General features: G+C 37.4%; 1 protein-coding gene across 1 annotated transcript in view; it reads right to left on the bottom strand.

Moving 5' to 3' along the window:
* Window positions 1–2,975: 2,975 nt before the first annotated feature.
* Window positions 2,976–20,554, bottom strand: part of TIPRL (TOR signaling pathway regulator) — a 31,546-nt gene continuing 13,967 nt past the window's right edge. The window contains exons 4-7 of the mRNA XM_041767829.1: window positions 17,631–17,762; window positions 8,285–8,380; window positions 6,008–6,070; window positions 2,976–4,532 (exon numbers count right to left, since the gene is read on the bottom strand). Coding sequence (XP_041623763.1) covers window positions 4,389–4,532; window positions 6,008–6,070; window positions 8,285–8,380; window positions 17,631–17,762 — 435 coding nt within the window. The 3' untranslated portion in view covers window positions 2,976–4,388. The remainder of the gene's footprint in view (window positions 4,533–6,007; window positions 6,071–8,284; window positions 8,381–17,630; window positions 17,763–20,554) is intronic.

Genomic DNA, 20,554 nt, shown 5'->3' with positions numbered 1-20,554 from the left:
CAGGTGCCCCTACTCATTTTTAAATTGGGTTATGTTTTACTATTGTTACAAGAGTTATGTATTCTAGATAACAAGTCCTAGGTCACACATGTGTCTTGGAAATATTTCCTCCCAGTCCGTGGCTTATCTGTTGATATTCTTTAAGAATGTTTTTCAAAAACAAGTTTTTTTTTTTTTTTTTTAAATGAAACCCATTTCATCAATGTTTTCTTGTAATTAGGGCTTTTTGGATTTTATTGAAGAAATCTTCACCTACCCAGAGTCCCTAAGATTTTCTGGTTTACTTCCACAACCTTTTTTTTTTTTTTTAATTTTTTTTATTTACAATAGTCACAGAGAGGGAGAGAGAGAGAGAGGCAGAGACACAGGCAGAGGGAGAAGCAGGCTCCATGCACCGGGAGCCCGACGTGGGATTCGATCCCGGGTCTCCAGGATCGCGCCCTGGGCCAAAGGCAGGCGCCAAACCGCTGCGCCACCCAGGATCCCTACTTCCACAACCTTTTTAATTTTATGTTTTACATTGAGGTCTTGATTCATTTTGAGGTAATTTTTGTACATGCTGTGAGGTAAAGTTTAAGATTCTCTTCTTTGGATGTGGATGTCTGAATGTTCTAGCACTATTTGTTGAAAAGACTATCCTTTCTCCACTGAATCACCTTTGTATACTATTCAAAATCAATCAGATATGTATGTGTCTTTTTTTTTTTTTTTTAGTTTATTTTTAGCAATCTCTATACCCAACAGGGGGCTCAAATTCACAACCCTGAGATCAAGAGTTGCATGCTCCTCAAACTGAGCCAGCCAGGTGCCCCAGTGTAGGTCAATTTGATTCACTATGCTGTTTAAGTGATCCTTACGTCAATCCTAACACAGTTGCCACACAATCTTGATTACTATAACTCTAGACTGTCTTGAAATCAGGTAATTTGAATTCTCCAACTTTGCTTTTACAAAATTGTTTTGGGGATCCCTGGGTGGCGCAGCGGTTTGGCGCCTGCCTTTGGCCCAGGGCGCGATCCTGGAGACCCAGGATCGAATCCCACATCAGGCTCCCGGTGCATGGAGCCTGCTTCTCCCTCTGCCTGTGTCTCTGCCTCTCTCTCTCTCTCTCTCTGTGACTATCATAAATAAATAAAATAAAAAAAAATAAGAATCATCTTATAAATTTCTAACAAAAAAGCCTGCTAGGATTTTGAATGGGATTACATTGACTATAGATCAATCAGGGAAGAATTGGTGTATTAACATCTTGAATCTTTCATCCTACAAATATGGTATTTGTTTCCCTTTACTCAGGACTTCCTTAATTTCTCTCATGGGAAGTTATTTGGGATTTCCCAGATATCTTCCTGTTACTGGATTTTACTGGTTTAATTGTTATGGTCAGAGAACAAACTTCATATGACTTTGTTTTATGGCCTAGAATATTCTCTACCTTGGTAAATGTTCTGTATACACTTGAAGACAGTGTGCATTGTACTGTTGTGTAAACTTCATGCCCAACCCACGGGCATGAAATGATCTATGTAGGATCCTGGGCCCAGGTTTTTCTGTCCCTCCACCAAGGTTGGAGGATATTTGTACTCCTTCTCCAGCCATAATGGCTCCTTGCCTGTGTCCAAAGGCAGAATATTCCCATGCCCAGAAACAAGTGGGTTTTGTCTTTATTCCTCCTCTAGAAATACTAGATTTCTGCCTCTCCTCTAGTAAGGGTGATATGATTTGGAGCACCTCCCTCAGCAGCCTAAAGCTTTTGCATCCTTCACAAAAAGGGTCTGGAGAAGTGGGCAGGGTTTCTCAGCAGTAGCCAATTACCTCCTGCATGCCTGAACCACTAACAGGGACTTTCTGGTCCCCTGCCCTGGCCCAGTGTTTCTTGTGAGCACTTGGTGTAGGCCATTGGGAAAGAATTTGTGTGTGTTAAGTCCCCTTATTTGAAACTCTCAGGGATTCCAAGTTCTTAAATTCCTTTAGGAGTTTAATGTTCTAGATTATGTTTAGCTGCTTGTATAGTGGCCACTTTGTTCTTTAACCCTTCTTTCTAAAATGAAAAGTGTGTGTGTCCCACCTGTTGTTGGAGGGCTTATCACCCTCTGGGATTCGGTCTGCCTTGTCCCCCAACTTCAGCTCTCTGACATGCTCAAGAAAAGCTGTAACTCTGCAGATTATCCAGCTTTTTTTCCTTGTGAAGTTAGGAGTGACAGTCTCTTGAAGCTTTCTACTCCTTGTTCAGAAGCAGAATTCTGACTACCTCTCCTAAAGGTGATTTTGTTATTTTCTGAAATCAGTATTATTTCCTTTTTTTAAAAAAAGATTTTATTTATTTATTCATAGGGACACAGAGAGAGAGAATGAGAGGCAGAGACACAGGCAGAGGGAGAAGCAGGCTCCATGCAGAAAGCCTGACGTGGGACTCGATCCAGGGTCTCCCGGGTCACGCCCTGGGCTGCAAGCGGCGCTAAACTGCTAAGCCACAGGGGCTGCCCATGAAATCAGTATTATTTCCATCAGAGTTGTTAAAATTTGTAATTATTTTTACCTTGTTTCCTTCATTAAACTTTACCTCTGTGAAGACATATATATATATACTATAGCTCTTCATTATTGTAATCCCTTGTACCTAGTGCAGTATTGGATACACGGCACTTCACTTAAAACTAAACAGAATGATACTAATGACAGGTATCTCTATTTTCAAAAACAACAACCCACCATACAGCAAACACCGGCTGATTAAAACATCCATAGAAGTATTGGCTGTAGGGAAGGCAGAGGAAGAGGAACGAGCCCAAAAGCTACACTGGGAGATTATATTCTGAACTATCTTTAGATTTCTATGATAATCTGACTGCAGAATCTGACTATAATGCTGACCAAGTTCAAAACAAAGCACAAATGAAAAAAGTATACCAAACCATTTTTTAAAATTGAGCTTCAGGAAAAACTGAAATAAATGAAATAGCAAAACATAGGTCAGTAATTCCTTATTGTTTATTCTTTTCTTACAAAAGACACTTGGAACAAATAAATATAAAACAGCATATGTCTTATTTAGCAATGGGCAAATATTTATTCCTGGGTATTCTCCACAGGAATAAACTGGAGGAGCTTCCAGAAATACACTCATCCTATCAACTTCCCATCCTCTATAAAAAAGGTCAATTCTTTTAATTTCCCACAATTTTAAACAATGGAGTCTCAAAATAAGTAATCTAAACCTGACTCAGAGACTAAGACAACTGATTCAAGTTAAGTATATATATAATGATGTTGCCCAGAAACTTCAACTAATGAATATTCTTACAAGTTTTTCATTTCTTTTATCTTGTATGAATAAAGAGTCTATTCTGTTCAAATCTGCATGGCAAATAAAATACAACAGAAAGCTGAGTACAATATATACACTTTTCTGCCCTAAGAGAAAACATTACATACAGGTGTATTTAATATACAGTGAACATGCCATGTATTTTCTTAAAGCCAACAAAATCCTGATTTCCTATACTTTGCAGGTGATGTAGCAGAAGGCAAACAAATACCAAAATCACTTGTGACAAAATTTAGCTAATAAATTAGATAGACAACAATATAAATTCAATATTCAATGGATTTATTCATTCCAAGGTTGCATGGAAAATGAAGTAAAAAAATGTCCATACAAGTAGAACCACACATAAGAAAAAGCACCTAAAGGTGGAGGAAGGACAGCTCTGACATCCTACCTGTGGGTGGCAAAGCACGTTCAGGTGTTTCCGTGGACACACCACTTTCGGTTTGCCAGAACCCTGGATGATTCAGTTCTGTGTCTGAAATTTTCTCAAAGACTTCAAAAGCCAACTTAAATTTAGAGGGGAAATTTTTTTTAAAATTTGTTTTGGGTAAAGATCATTAAAGTATGACATCAATTTCCTAAAAGGCAACTCATGACTCTCCAGAAGTACGAATAAACACCAAAAAGCCCAAAGTAAAGAGCTGGTACATCAACATGCACGAGCAGGAATCCTGTGAGAGTCAGCAGGTGCTGTGTTTCTGTGATTTACAGTAACCTCCTTGGGGCGGAAACAGTGTTTCATGATGGGTGCAGACTGCGCCCACTGCTCAAGAGACATACACACGTCACTACCAGTGAGATCCCACTTTGTAATAATTTAGAAATCCGAATTTAACTCCAGAAAATACAAATCTGGAATATGAACTGGAAGACAGACAGTACAAACAACAGTTGAGTGAACCTCCCTGGAACAATACTTTCTTTTTTTTTCCTTTAAGGCTACAGAAAATCTGCACACAAATGAGGCCATTAATTCTCATAATAAAAATACCCCCTCCCCTCCAAATAGCTAAGGTCTCCAGTCAAATTCCATGGTGAATATATACTGTAGCACATTCTATTCCACAGGTCTACTTTCTTGTGAGTCTGCAGGGTTGGGATCAATTCTTTCTGGAAATAGTAGCTTCTCACAAACTGCCTCCTTTATCGGTAAATACTGTGATATTTCATTAGGTTCCGTGAAGAGGGAAGGTGAAACATGCTAGGAAACACATACAAACTAGGTTAGCACATATTCAGTTATTACACTGGTACTTTTTGGAAATGCTTTGGTTCAAGCATTCAAAAGCACACCGATTTTATTTTATTTTTTAAAGATTTATATATTTCAGAGAGAGAACTAGTGGGAGGGGCAGAGGGAATCTCAAGCAGACTCCATGCTGAGCGCAGAGGCTGATAAAGCCTGATACAGGGCTTAAACTCATGACTCTGAGATCAAGACCTGAGCTGAGATCAAGAGTCGGCTGTTTAACCATTGTACCACCCAGGCACCCCAGCACACCAATGTTAAAATGAGCTGTAATATACATTAGAAAACAGAGCATCATAAGGTATTTCTAATGATAATAGGTATCTTTTGTTACTGAATCATGCAGACCTCTTACTGAATGAGCCCCTCAAAGCTCATAGGGAGATGTTATTTATAATGCTCTCATAGATGTATTAAGAATTTAATCCATCTTAGGGTACCTGGGAGGTTCAGTCGGTTAAGCCTCTGACTCTTGGTCTCAGCTCAGGTCTTAAACTCAGGGTCATGAGTTCAAGCCCCACACAGGGCTCCCATGTGAGTGTGGTACCTACTTTAAAAAAAATTTTCTTTTACGAAACCTTCATCTAATCCCCTTTCTCTCCTGCTTTTGTACCTTGAAAGCACTAGCCTTCAGGGACACCTGGGTGGCTCAGCAGTTGAGCATCTGCCTTCAGCTAAGGGTGTGATCCGGTCAGGGGAATGAGTGCTGCATCGGGCTCCATGTAAGGAGACTGCTTCTCCCTCTGCCTATGTCTCTGCCTCTCTCTGTGTGTCTAATGAATAAATAAAATCTTAAATTAAAAAAAAAGAAAGAAAGCAGTAGCCTTCACATAGAGCCCAGAATGTGGTCTACCGTGGACTCTAAGCAACTTTCCTAACCCATACAGAAATAAGCACTACAAGTGAAAAAAGATTAATAACGAATTTGTAAAAAGGTATCACTTTTGAAGCAACCTATTATAGAATCCTACAGACTTGTAGAAGCCCTTCACAAGTCCCAGAGGAGAGAAAAAAAAAAAAAAAGGAAATTAGGCCAAAACAAGGTATGATATAGAATTACCACATTTTAAGAATAAAAACATAGACTGGGTAGAAATTATTGGGTGACAAAGTGTTAAATGGAAAGAGCATCCAGCTGGTCCCAGGTGCAGACCCACCACCAAACAGTTGCATGACATAGAGTGAGTCACATTTTCCAGAATAAAATGTGGAAATTAGATCAGATAATGGTTCTGGTACCTATACCAACTGGAACTGGAACTGGTTTTGCATTGAAAGTGAGTTCAGAAAAGTTATGCTCCAGGAGGATTTATCCCATAGAGGCTTATTAGGTGAATTGATAAAATTTAGGGACACAGATTTGGATGGAAACATACAAAATGAAACATTAAAAGTCGACTTCTAAAAGCTGATATTAAATACTGTACCATTAAATTAGCAATTTTGCTCTCTCGTGACGTATATTCTCGTAACATGTAGGTCTTGTCGGCCTATGTTGAAAAATAAAAGAGGGTTGGAATAAATCTATTTCTATGGTTACAAAATCCTTTCTGTTACACAAAACTGCCTATGACAAAAGGACAGGTTGCAAAAGCAGTATGGAGTCTGACAAGAATATCTAATTCTGCAGTGAGATAACAAATTCTCACCAAGAATTCTGAATTACTAATGCCAATCTCTGTAAATCAGTGATTATCATATGTAAACAGATTTAATAATTACCATGTAAGAGAAACACAAGCAAGTTTTACTTTGAAAAAATATGTATATTTGCAAATGAGAAATGCAAGAGATTTTAATACTACTTAATGTTTGGAATGGCATCTTTTCCTTCAGCTGTATTATCATCTACCTTCATAATCATGGCTATTCTCATGTTTAAAAAAAAAAAAGGTTAAACAAATTTTATTCTCTCCCATTTCTACAAAATTCTTATCAAATTCCTTATTTAATAAGTCACATATTTGGTACTTCAATTTTTCTCATTTCCAACTTTTCAAAGTTAGGTTTTAGAAAGTAATTTATTACAATTTGTTTTTTGGTGGAACATTATTCAATATAAGAAAAATCACACAAGATTAAAGTCTCTTAAAATTTTAATCAATAAATACATATTTTAATCTTTTATGTTAAGGAAAGGAAATAAAAAGATTAATGTTCACTAAAAAAATCAGGTAATAGAAAAGTATAGAGCAACCACAGCTTCTATAGATAACACTATCCTTAACATTTAGAAATTTCTATACAAAATTTTATATAGATTCATACTCACTTTTTAAAATTCAACACTGAGAGGCATATCTTTATACATCAGTTAAGTATTACTCTCTGCCACTAATTTTAACAGATGTACAGAACATAAAGACTCCTAACTCTGGGAAACGAACTAGGGGTGGTGGAAGGGGAGGAGGGCGGGGGGTGGGGGTGAATGGGTGACAGGCACTGAGGGGGGCACTTGACGGGATGAGTACTGGGTGTTATTCTGTATGTTGGTAAATTGAACACCAATAAAAAATTAATTTATTAAAAAAAAAGATGTATACTTTCCTATTATATGGATGTAAATTAAATAATTCATATTGGTGTCCATTCAGTGGACCTTATGAAGCTCCTTCCTTCTCTCCTTTTTGCTGTTTTAAACAATAGCATTGCCATGAACATCCGTGTGTGTGTGCGTGTAAAATATATACAATTGCCTGATTAGTATTTGTGGATTACTATATATGAGAATGTTTTTAGGATACATTCCTAAGAAATACTGTTGATTTAAAGCATAAAATTTAGATTTCATCTTTTTCTGAGGCAGAAAAATGCAGTCTATCTTTAGTACCTTGGTACCACTTTTAAAAAGAAAAAAATCACAGTTACCATGTTATTTCAAGGGAAAAAATCCACCTATCCCCAAGAGCAGGATTTGGGAAAACACCAATTCAACCCCATCCTATTGGGTTCAAATCTCACTTCTGCCACCTATTAACTGTAGAACTTGGGCAAGTGACTTAATCTCTTTGCTACAGATGCCTCAGCTATAAACAGAAATAATGACAGTTTTTATTTCACAGGGTGGTTATGAGAGTTCACTGTTACTATCACTGCCCTACTGACACTGGTATCTCTTCTCCAATTCACCATTCTAAATGATCCAAATCAGAGGTTACAAATCCATTCCAAAAGGACAGGCTGCTATAAGCTACTAGAAGAATTTCCATGACTCAGTTTAAGCCTCCCTTTTTTTTTTTAACACTTTTTTGAAAACCTTGTATGTCAATAGTTTCTACAGATGAAGTACAGAGCTTTGAAACTTTAGAATAACTACCAAAATGATTATGTGATACAAATATCAGGAGGCCATGTGATTGGTATTTTTAATATCAAGATATTATATAAACAATACATAAGATAAAGGTAAGAGTTAGGGGACAGTTTTCTTAAAAACAGATCAAGTATACATGAGATTTTTTTAGAAGCATCAGACATCCCCTACTGGGGAGTGTCTTTTAGAAAACATTTTTAGCTAACAGAATTTTCAGAAAAGATGTGATATTTCATTACCTGGGCAGTCAACAGTAAATGTAGAACACCTAATCTTAAAGGTTAGAAGGACTGCCATAAAATATAAAGCATTATTTCATTTCAAATTCTCAATGAAACAACATGAACAAGCCCAACATCAACCAGTATATTCATTATATAAGAATAAGTACCTCGTGGTAAAGTCTTGTGTCATTCATTCTGATAAGCACCCCATCGATTCTCAAGAAAAATCGCAACAGCAGGAAAAAGCTAGAAGGCATTACTCTCTGAAAAAACAGTAAGGTAGTATTTTAATGAAAATTAAATGTTATTACTCTGCTAAAAGAAAATAATTTTTTTAAATAAATTTTTTTCAAAGGCATCAGAGGAAGGCTGAATAAGCAGTATATAGAAATCTCTAAACTAGAGGTTCTTTGTCATAGCTTCAAATAAGGCTCAATATATTGTATTATAATATAAACATCCGGGCTTCAATTTCCTACAATAGAAAAATATTTTTTAGGTCAAAAGATATTGAAGTTAAAAAAGACTAAAAATACCTAAGCAAAGTGCAAATTACAATGTTCACTTTAAAAACTGACAGTACTTACAGTAAATGTCAACACCGGTAATACCAAAATGAAATAACCTATTTCTTTGTCGTTGCTTGTCTCTTACTCACTTTACATTAAATAAAGAGAAAATTAAAAAAAATTAAAAATAAAAAAATAAAGAGAAAAGACCTTAAATGGAATGGTCTACTTCAGTGCAACCAATTAAGTACTATTTTATACTGCCAAAGACTGGTTTATCAGATCATTATATGTTCTTAACATCTTTCATCTGTGTCATATCTACACATTTGTTTTCCAAGTGTACACAATTGAAGAAAGTGAGAAAGCCAGGGATAGCAGAGAGCATGAGGTTGGTCCTGGAGGCAGGGAAAGAGGGGCTGGATAGTGTTTTAGATCTTCAAAAAGAGTATTTTGGGGCAGCTGGGTGGCTCAGTTGGTTAGGTGTCCAACCCCTGATTTCAGCTTAGGTGATGATCTCAGGATTATGAGACTGAGACCCATATTGGGCTTCACACTGGGCACGGAGCCTGCTTAAGATTCTCTTTCCCTCTGTCCCTCCCCACCATCTCTCTCCCTCTTTTTAATAAAGAAAAAGAAAGAAGAAAGGAAAGGAAAGGAAAAAGAAGAGAACAGAAGAGAAAAATGTTTGGGGGAACCTGGCTGAACCTGGCTGGCTTAGTCAGTAGAGCATACAGCCCTTGATCTCAGGGTCATGAGTTCAAGTCCCATGTTGGGGGTAGAGATTACTTAAAAAAAAAAATAAAGGCCATTTCTTTAAAAAAAAAAAAAATGCTTGACCATTTACTAAATAAATATTTGTCTATTAACTGTCCAGTTCTTAATATAGTAGGTCTTGAATTTATATAAATAAAAAGATACAATCCCAATCATCAGGAAATTTATCAAAGAGGGAAACAGAGAAAAATGATGTGGTAGTTATAGTAACAGGGGTATGCACGGGTTCAATAAGCGCTCAAAGAAAGAAGTACCTAAGTCGGCTGGAGAAAGAGAAGGCAGTGCAAAGTGACCATGGAAGGAAGAGCTGGGGTGGGAAGGAGAATTCCACAAAGAGGAAAAAGTAGGTATACAAAGTTTTGAGGCATCAAATAGGAAGATATATTCAGGGAACTACCTACAACTCCATACAAGCACAGGGCAGTATTAATGAAGAATAAAGAAATAACAAGATAACCCACTAATAATAGTGGCTTTACTGCCTAGACAGTCACCAGCCACAGGCTAAGCTCTCCTTCCTTAGGACCTTTTTTTGTTAAGATTTATTTATTTGAGAGAGAGAGCAGGGGTGGGGAGGGTGGGAGGTGGGGGGTAGAGGGAGAGAGAGAATCTCAAGCAAACTCCCCACTGAGTGCAGAGTCTGATGCGGGGCTCTATCCCAGGACCCTGAGATCATGACCTGAGTCGAAAGCCGAAGCTTAACTGACCAAGCCGCCCTGCCTTAGGACCGTAAGGCACGCTTTTGCCAGACCTAACACTTGTCTTCAGAACTCAGTATAAATGTCACTTCTATAGAGAAGCCTTTCCCACCATTCCATAATCACAGTCGATTTCTTGTTATCTTCTCTTGCTTATAAATTAACAGATTTATAGCTATATCTGTTTGTGGGTTTACTTGCTTACAGCCCATGTCCCTCCACTTGACTGTAGGCAACATATCAGTGAGAATATCTGTTTTGTGCCATCATTGTGTCCCTACTGCCTAGACAAGTAGCTAGTAGTAGTAGCTAGTGCTTATTAGCAACTGCTAATGAGATAGGCTAGAGCTATCTTTTCTGGAAAAGGTTCAGTCATACTGCCCTCTGATAGGATTATCAACAACAGACTGAAAAAGCAAGACTTAGAATAAAGAAGATCTTGGAGGAAGAACCTGAGCTGTGACCACTTGCTGTGTCACAACAAACTGACCAGGAAGCAGATCATTACTTGACAGAGTGCTATTTGTAATTACTGGAAAGATTGGAAAGACTGGTAACATTTTTTCAGATTTCCAAATTAGTTATTAACAGTCGCACTGGGCACAACACAGGACATAAGCTGAAGTATCATTTCAGCACATAGAGGGGAGACTAGGAATTAGAAGACCAGGTTCTAGTTCCATTTCCACAATTCAACTGTATATTTTAAGGCAATAGTTCTCTTGTAGGGGAATATTTGGAAATTTTTGAGGGTGTTTTTTATCAAAATGATGAGCAATTGCAATATTTTGCAGATTAAGACCAGAGATGTTAGATGTTCTAAAATGCACAAGACAATCCTATAAACAAAATTCAATCCTGCATCCCACAAAACTTCCAAATATCTTAACCTGGCATTCATATGGGTTAAACAAAACAAAACAACAATTTATATTGATCTGACCTTGGAATTTAATTCCATTTTACATATAAATGCAAAATTCACTCAATTTCCAGGAACGCAACTGCCTTGTAAATCAAGGACAGATTATACTTGGCTTTACTTGGAACTGTATTTTAGGGTTGTTCACCATTTTTTTAAAAAATCGCCATCACCAATGGCAGTGATTGTGTTATGAGAGTCACTGACACCTCACACCTCTGCCAGCCTACACTTCTTGCTGTCATATTCATAGTGATTCATTATGCAAATGTAAGCCCCTGATGACTTTATGTCTTTAGTGCAGTCATATTATGCATTTACATACCAAATTACATATTTTATTCTGAATCAATTTCCCTTTATTTCTCTTTTATAATTAGGACATCATGTTAATTTATTGGAAAGAAAGTAGGTTATATTATCTATGAATTTCATTTCAAGGTAGTAAAAGGGAGGGGGTGCTTAAAGTATTTGGTAAAACAACAGTGGAGCAATGAGTGTAATCAGGTTGAGAACCACTAACTTAGAGCAAATTATTAGCTAAACCACCCAAGGTCTCCTTCATCTATAAAAACAGGGGATGTGAAGAAACAATTTCTTAGGCTCTGTCTCTGTAAAATATGACATTTCAATAGGACTACATTCCAACAAAAGCTACATCTGCAGAGGCACTGTGGAATATTTTGTCCCCCAGCGATGAAAGATATGTTCCTACCTGGCATACTCGGACTCTTGGATTCTTAAGTAAAACATAGAAGCAGAAGACAGACAACATTCCCTCCTCACTCTATACTCAGAACAGAACTAACCATTAGCTGTAAACACCATTATGGAACATAATAGCACTGTCAGTATTTGGGAGATGGGAAATTTATTTCCTCTGAAACTTAAAAATTTACTTATTAGCATGAAAATAGATTTTCTTTAGATCTTTGTCAGAGGAGTCCTATCAACAGTAAACCCTATCAAGGACAGTGTATTAGAACACAAAATCCTAACCTAAAAACAAACATTACAAAAGAAGCTAATTTAGAAAACAAAACAAAAATTAATTTCTGAAGTATCTTACAATTAGATATAGGTAATACCACTCACACAAAATTATCAAAACTCCTCAGAAACTCACTAAAGCAAATCCAAAAACATCCCAGACCTCACGGTGCACAGAACTCTAAATCTACTCTTTCTCCCTGGGGAGCTGTGCCGCAAGAATTTTTCTTTTTAATTAAAATTATCTAGGTTTTGAATTAAAAATTAAGATGGTAAAAACACTTCAAACCCTGAAACAATTAAATAAATTAAAAGCAACCATCTAACAGGCTCCATCTAACAATATCAGGCTCCATCTAACAATATCAGGAATCTAAAGTAAGTTACTTTGCTTAATGTAAGTAGCTACCACATTTCAGGATCGTTTCTTTTCAGAGTGTTTTATAATTACTATGGAAATTGAAAAACCAAACATTCATAAGCAACAAGCTTTACAATTCTAAAACAAGAGCTTTTTAGCAGTTTTCTGGCCAAGGTTAAAATACCAAATAAAGGCAATGAATATTATTACCATTATTCCAGATGATTCCAAGAAGGTTTTGAAAGTGAAAGATATCTATACAGTTATCCCTTGAACAACAAAGATGTGAACTGTGCGAGTCCACCTATATGCCGTTTTTTTAATAAATACCAGTATAGTACTGTAAATGTATTTTCTCTTCCGTATGATGTTCTTAATAACATTTTCTTTTCTCTAGCTTACTTTATTGTAAAGATACAGTATATAACACAGATAATATGCAAAATATGTGCAATCAACTGTTTATGTTATCAGCAAGACTTCCGGTCAACAGTAGGCTATTAGTAGTTATATTTGGGGGGAATCAAAAGTTATACAAAGATTTTTCAACTTCTGAGGGAGGATTATTGGTATCCCCAATTCCCACACTGTTCAAGGATCAGCTGTTTATACCATATCCCCAAACTCCTAGGCACAGGGTAAGATAAAAAGTAATCCTTAAAATTTTATACTTATTTTTAGAAGTTCCTTGGAGAGCTCTGTTAAACTAAAAATAATCTGAGATGGTTCACATTTTATCTGAAAGCAATTGGGAAAAATGTAGATTTTAAGTCAGAAAACACTCTTTGTAAAAGACCAATTAAGTGGCCTCAAGCAAGCTTCAGTGGAAAGCACCTAACAAGGGCTCTGGAAATGACTGCCCTACTTCATTCTGATAATGTGACAGCCTGAAGCTATTAGCAATTCTCACAGACAACCAGTTCAGAAAATACTTCAGTATCAGTGTGTTCTACTACCAGGTCCCTCCCTGGTCTGACTGGGTAATTTATACACCTAAGACTCAGATCGGGATCAGCTTCTCTATAAAACCCTTCCTGGCCTATTCTCTCCATTTCCACGTGTCTACCCAGCTTTCTAGTCAACATGCATACAGCAATTGTACTATGGATAGTCAGAGAAGAAATATTCTTTGTCCCATAGAGTTAAGGGATAACTAAATCTTGAATCTGCCTAGGTAATTCTGATAAAATTCCAGGTTTGGGCATCACAGACTAGAGGCAGGCTTACCTACATCCTGTTTCCCCTTTCCTCCTATCACCATGGAAGAAACATCTCTTCTATCTAAGGCTACTCTTTCCTCCCATGATCTAGATCCTAGAATATTATGAGCAAATGCAGAGTCAAACTGATCCACTGTGATTCATCTTAGGCAAGTTACTAAATATCTCTGACCCTCCATTTCTGCTTACTGTGTAGAATTTCCTTAAGGATAAATGATATAATATAGGTAAGTATCTAACACGGTGTCTGTGAAATAATAGAAAAAATATATATTGGTCTCTGCTTCTGGTGCCTGACAGAGGGCTTCTAAAACGCTTTTAAATTCTTAAGTGATAAGAGCACTTAGGAACATCTTTTGTCCTAATGAAGCAAATCTAAGTGGGCACCTGGGTCGGGGAATTGTCCCCAGGAAGACCAGGCCATGATCAGAAGCTTGGATTTTCAGTTCCCATGCTCACTTTCCAGAGACAAGAGAGGAGCTGGAAATGTAGTTAATAATTGACTATGCCTATGTGAGGAAGCCTCCATAAAATCCTGATGGTATGGGGTTCAGAGAGTTCCAGGTTGGTGAACACATATATATACCAGGAGAGTAATGTATGCCAATTCCAAATGGGCAGAGATCTTGCACGTGGGACCATCCCATACTTCCCATGTATCTCCCATCTGGCTGTTCGTCTATATCTCTGTAACCATATCCTTTAATAAACTGGTAAACATAAGTCAGCTTCCCTCAGTTCCGTGAGCTGTACTAGCAAATAATCAAATCCGAGGGAAGAGATGGGACACCTGGGTGGCTCAGTGGTTAAGCATCTGCCTTCAGCTCAGGGCATGAATCCTGGGGTCCTGGGATCGAGTCCTGCATTGGGCTCCCCATGGGGAGCCTGCTTTTCCCTCTACCTCTCTCTGTGTCTATCATGAATAAATAAATAAAATCTTAAAAAAAAAAAAAAAGGGAAGAGGTCATGGAAACCTCTAATATGTAGCCAAATGGACAAAAGTTGTGGGTAATCTGAAAACCTACTACTTACTTATGGCTGGCACTGAAGAGGTAGGGTTGGGGATGGTAGTCTTGTGGGTTTAAGCCCTTAACCTGTGGGATCTGACACTATTTCCAAGTAGACAGCAAGTTACATTGCAGGACACCGCACTAATGTCATAGAATTCTTGGTGTGAGGAAAAAACCTATACATCTGATGTCAGAAGCATTTTGAGTGTAAGAGTAAAGAAGACACGTAGGAAGAGAAGACCGTAGTTCTTCTAATCCGGTGTCTCACACACAGCTCCAAGCCCTCCTCTTACTCCCCTCCTCTGAAACCTCACTCCATTCATTTTCTCCCCTCTCTCCACAATGACTCCTTCCTGTGAGTACCTGAACATGATAGTCTTCCCCATATTTAAAAAAACAAAAAGCATGCACACCTCCATCAACCTCCTGTCCTCTCTTAGACATTTTCTGTTTCTTTTCATCCAGGGAAGGTTTTTGGAAGTTTGTCTCCACCTCCACATCTTTCACTTACCACCCTCCCCCCCACCATGTAACCTAAACTGCACTTGCCAGCATGAATAACAATATCTTACTTGCTAAAACCAATAAACAAGGTTTTTAGTCTAGTGGATACCATCCCATTCTAAGATCTCTTTACTGCATGATACTGACCTTCATGACCTTCTTGAAAAGCTCTGCTTCCTTAGCTTCCCAGGCACCACCATAAACTATGTTTATATTTACCGGGCTAGTCTTTGCTTCTATAGAAGGAACTTCATTTGTGGGGGGGGGGGGGGACCTGGGTGGCTCAGTCAGTTGAGCATCCAGGTCTTGATTTTGGCTTAGGTCATGATCTCTGGGTCTTGCAATCGATGGAGCCCTGTGTTAAGCCCCACCTCTGGCTCCTCTGTCTGCTTATCTCCCTCCCTCTCCCTCTGTCCCTCCTCTGCTCTCCTGCAAGCATTCTCTTTTAAAATAAATAAATAAAATCTTTTAAAAATAAAGGGAACTTCATCTGTTCATACCCTACCACTAAACCAAGAGCTATGGCATTTATTTATAGCACTATGGGTTAGGTTGTTAGAAAGAAACCAACCCAAAACGGACACTATTCTAATGAAATCGTTCCAGGCATTCTTAAAATAAAACCCTATCACGCATAACTTTTAAAATTACACAAGACAAGGGGAGGTCAAAGGTGTCTGGGTGGTGAAATCTGTTGAGCGTTGGATTCTTGGTTTTGGCTCAGGTCGTGATCTAAGGTTCATGAGATTGAGCCCTACGTGGGGCTATGAGCTCAGTGCAGAGTTGGCTTGAGATTCTCTCTCTCCCTCTGCCCCTCCCTGCACCTGTGCACGCTCGCTCTCTCTCTCAAATAAATAAATATATCTTGTAAAAAAATAAATAAAGAGTTATACAAGGTAAAAAAAGAACATGTTAAGATGATGTTACCCTTCAGTTTGAGACTTAGTCACTATTACTCCGGTACAAACATAATTTAGGCCCATCCTCTCCAACTCCTTCATCCACAAAAACACATGTGCTCCCCATATAACTACCCACTTGTATACATCAAGGAATAGCCACCTACTTGGATACAAATGCACCCAAATATAGGAACTCATAAGGAACAGTCCACATAGTCAATTAGTCATAGTAAGTGGGTAGGCAAGTGGAAAGGTGCATGACTGGGTAAGCTGGAAAAGTGAACAAATCTAAATGACAAAAGCTAAATTAGGGGAGGGTTATAGGTGAACAAGGGAGTAAGGTACTAATAAAACAATCATCTAATGGTAGAATAATGATATATATCAGATGGTACAAAGAAAACTGTCACTAATTAGTTTCATGACCTTAGATAAACTAAACTTTTGGGCCTTGTCTACAAAACAAAGAAACTAAACTAACTGATTCTTTACACGTTCATTATAATTCTAAAATTGTGATTGTATAGAAAAACTTGACTTTAAAACATATTGCTATTTTGATTTATTGTTTTCATTCCTTATCATTTCAATCACAACGTCTACAATCATGCTCTAAGAACAATTGCTGATGCTGGAGCCCTGTCTTTGACAGACCTTATGGTAAGTGCTATAATCGAGGGGTTTTAAAAAAGCATTTATAGGGGTCTGGCAGAGGAAGACTTAATTCTGCCTAGGAGAGCTGCTGTGTGCCTTACAGAGGACATGACATTTTAGCTTGGTCTTGAGGGATAAGGCATGTAATACAAAGTCTCAGTTGAAGTTTTTCTGTAGTGTTAGAACCCCAATTATGACCTACTTGTAAACACATAGAAGTAACTTCTAATGATCTATGTATTACTTTTTTTTAATTAATTATTTTAATTAATTATTTAAAAGATTTAAAAAAATTTTATTTTACTTGAAAGAGAGAAAGATAGTGAGAGAGAAAGAGAGAGAGCAGGGGGGAGAGGAAGAAGCAGACTCCCCACTGAGCCAGCAGGTCGACATGGGGCTCAATCCCAGGACCCCAGGATCATAACCTGAACCAAAGGCAGATGCTTAACTCAGTGAGCCACCCAGGTGCCCCGTTATTCTTTTTAAACATGTTCTACCAATAACATTGTAAATGGAAGTGGTGTGTCCTCCAGATAGAAAAGAATACAAAGGGAGAAGGGAATTTACAAATGTCGTTTCTGGTTTCCGCCTTTGTGCTGAAGATGGAAGTGCTATTTCTGGTGCACTGAAATTCTAACATCCATGGTGCTGTCTGCAGATCCTTTCAATATAATATTTCATTCAACAGTGAAAATTAAGTCATAATTTTCATTCAAGTTAAATAGTAAGCAAACTACAAAGTAGCCAGACACCTCTTAAAAGAAAGTATTTTGCTAAACTAAAGTCTTAGGAGTATACCAAGATTTTGTGAACTTTATAGTGGATATGAAGATGTACTCTAGACACAAGTGATACTTCACATGATACCATATTAAGACAGTGTGATTCTAAGTGAGGCTTATATTTCTGACCAATGGTAAGAATGGAAGAAAGTAGTTAATTTGGAGCAAAAATCATAGTACTCACAATTTTAACACTCAGACTTGAAACTCCATGATCATGAAGTTCATCCTCAAACAGGAGAACTTCTTCAAAAAATTTAATCTGTTCTCTGGCTTTCAATTTCTCTGTATCTATATGATCTGTTGTAGGTACGACCTGAAAGAAAAAATTTAAGAAGGAACACATAAACATTCATAAAGCTAGACACAGAAGAAAAGCTTTCCTACCAGCCTTTTCTGCATAGACAGACACACAGTTCTACATTTGGCTATCATCAGTAGACACAAAAGAGGAGCTATATTCCTTGTTTCTGAAAAAAAAAAAAAAAAGATACTAGAGATGGCTGGAACTATAGCTTCACAAAACATAGAGTCAAAATTCATCATCTTTCATACAAGTCAAATTAAAATCAAGCGTTCTGTTGTGATTATGAGAAAATTAATCATCTGAAAATTAGTGTGATGAACTACTACTGTCATAGACATCCAAAGCAGTTTTGTGCTGTGAAAGTCCACTTTTAAGACACTGGTCTGGAACTTTAAAAATTCCCATTTGAATCTTGTTACATATTTTAGATTCCCAGCCTCGCTCCCCTGAACTTACAAACAAATAGTACTTTAAATAATGAGGTAAATAAGAACTTTCAGAGAAATTCTGAGGGAAAAACTCCTAGCATTCCAAAGGGCTTTAGACGATGCTGGCCATTTTTTCCACTATATTATTTTGGGGCTCACAGGCACACATATTCAGAACTTAACAAGAGGATCAACAATGTTAATAAGACAGGTCATATACGCAGCTAAGTCCAGGTGTCTCCTAACAGCTGTAGAGTATGATCTGAGATCATTCCTTACTCCACCCAATTTCACTAAAAAATGTTCAGCTTTTCTATTCTTTGGCATAGTTGTATCATAAATAAACACAACAATGCTTGTCAAGCCACAAGTGTTCAATAAACAGTAGCTATTATTTTACTTTACATAGTCGCCATGAGGAAATTGTTTGACTCATGGATAGCATTACCAAATGGAGAGTAGTTTGAGAAAACTGAATGAGAATTAGAAGAACATGATAAAGGATGTTCAAGAGACTATATGGACTGGGGAATAGTCTAAAGGAGTATTATATGATGTAGAGGGGAAAGATTATGATAAAAAGAAAGTAACAGTGTGTACAGGAGTTCCAAGAGGTGAAAAAATGTCCATAATTCTTCCATGTTCACTCACTCACAGAGAGCTAAAGCTCTCTGTAATTTTATTCCAAAATGTATCTGGAGCAGACCTGAGACTACATACAAAGGAGAAAACTGGGAGTGAGAAGGGAGATGAGGAGCGGCAATAGGGCAGCATACAACCAACGTCTTGGTCACCTGTATGTTTGTATTCTATTTAAGACAAAAGCTGGTGCTTCTAGGACTGCCCAAGAGCATAAAACTTTAGTCAATATTAAATAAACACAACTTCTTAATTCCTTACTTTTTTTTTTTAAGATTTTATTTATTTATTCATGAGAGACACAGAGAGAGAGGCAGAGACACAGGCAGAGGAAGAAGCAGGCTCCACGCAGGGAGCCCGATGTGGGACTCGATCCTGGGTCTCCAGCATCACGCCCTGGGCTGAAGGCAGGCGCTAAACTGCTAAGCCACCCAGGGATCCCCTTAATTCCTTACTTTTTATTTAGCTTTACAAAGGAACACATTTGTAAGATCCTCCTTATAAAAACACCTGACTTCCAAAAAATCAACCATTCTATCAATTTTCTCATTAGTAAAAGGCTAATATTTCACTAGTATTTCATATATACCTTCATAAGTGACCAGTGAAAATGAATCTATAGCTTTTGCCATTTACTTATGAAATATTCTTATAAAATATAAAGTGTAAAAATAAAATAGAAAACATTCTTATAAAATATTTGAAAGAGAAAGAAAACAATTAGATAAAACATGGGTTAGGGATATTCATTTTATTTAATTCACACTATCTTCTTCATTTGTAAGAACAAATACATTTAAAACATATTTTCTTTTTCACTTTTCTCTTCTTCAATCCTATTTATGTCCTCCCTAAACTCAGGAATCTGAAAAGAGGGAAAACCCCAAAACTAACAGCTACATTTAAAACAGATCAAACACTTCTGGCTTCTAACAATGTCAGAATAAAAAACCCAGACAAATCCTCTTGCTGAAGACAACTTAAAACCTGGATGAAAAACAGTAACTTTTTAAAAACATCAAATGGTCAAGATGCCGAAGAATTACTAGACTGAGCTCTGAAAGAGGACTGGAGCCCAGAAAAAGTGCAAGTGAGCCTGGAGTTGGTTGGTTTGGGCCTGGAGGTATCTGGAATGGCTGATCTAGGGGAGAAGCTCAGCTCTGCTAGGTTTTTGGCTCCATTGCTGCTCAATGGAAGGACCAGGGAGAATTCCCTGCGCCCCTCCCAATCTTGAGATGATACCTTCTAATGCAACACTGGTTTCACAACTTCCTATATTACCAGCCCAGTAAACTCAAATACTGGTCCCAAACCTTGGGCCAAATGTGGCCAAATGTGGTCCATCACCTATGTTCGCATGAATTGTGAGCTAAGAATCATTTTTACTGTTCTTAAATAACTGGAAAAAGCAGCTAAATTTTTTAAAAAGTATATTTCATGACACATGAAATTCAAATTCATTTTATGAATATATATATGAATTCATATATATTTCACTATCTGAAACTCAAATTTCCATGTTCCTAAGTAAAAGTTTACAAAACAAAGCCCTGTCTATTAATTTACTTATTGTCTATGGCTGCTTTCAACTACAGTAGCACAGCTGAGCAGCTGTATCATAAACTCTATAAACCTCAAAACCTACAACATTTACTATCTTTACAGAATGTTTGTAGAACTATGTCCTTGACATGAATACCCTCAGATGGGGATGCCTGGGTGGGTCAGTGGCTG

The sequence above is a fragment of the Vulpes lagopus genome, chromosome 1 (genome assembly GCF_018345385.1).
Source record: "Vulpes lagopus strain Blue_001 chromosome 1, ASM1834538v1, whole genome shotgun sequence".
NCBI classification, from domain to species: domain Eukaryota; kingdom Metazoa; phylum Chordata; class Mammalia; order Carnivora; family Canidae; genus Vulpes; species Vulpes lagopus.
Note: the sequence above shows the minus strand (reverse complement) of the source record. Positions and strands in the feature narration are given on the sequence as shown.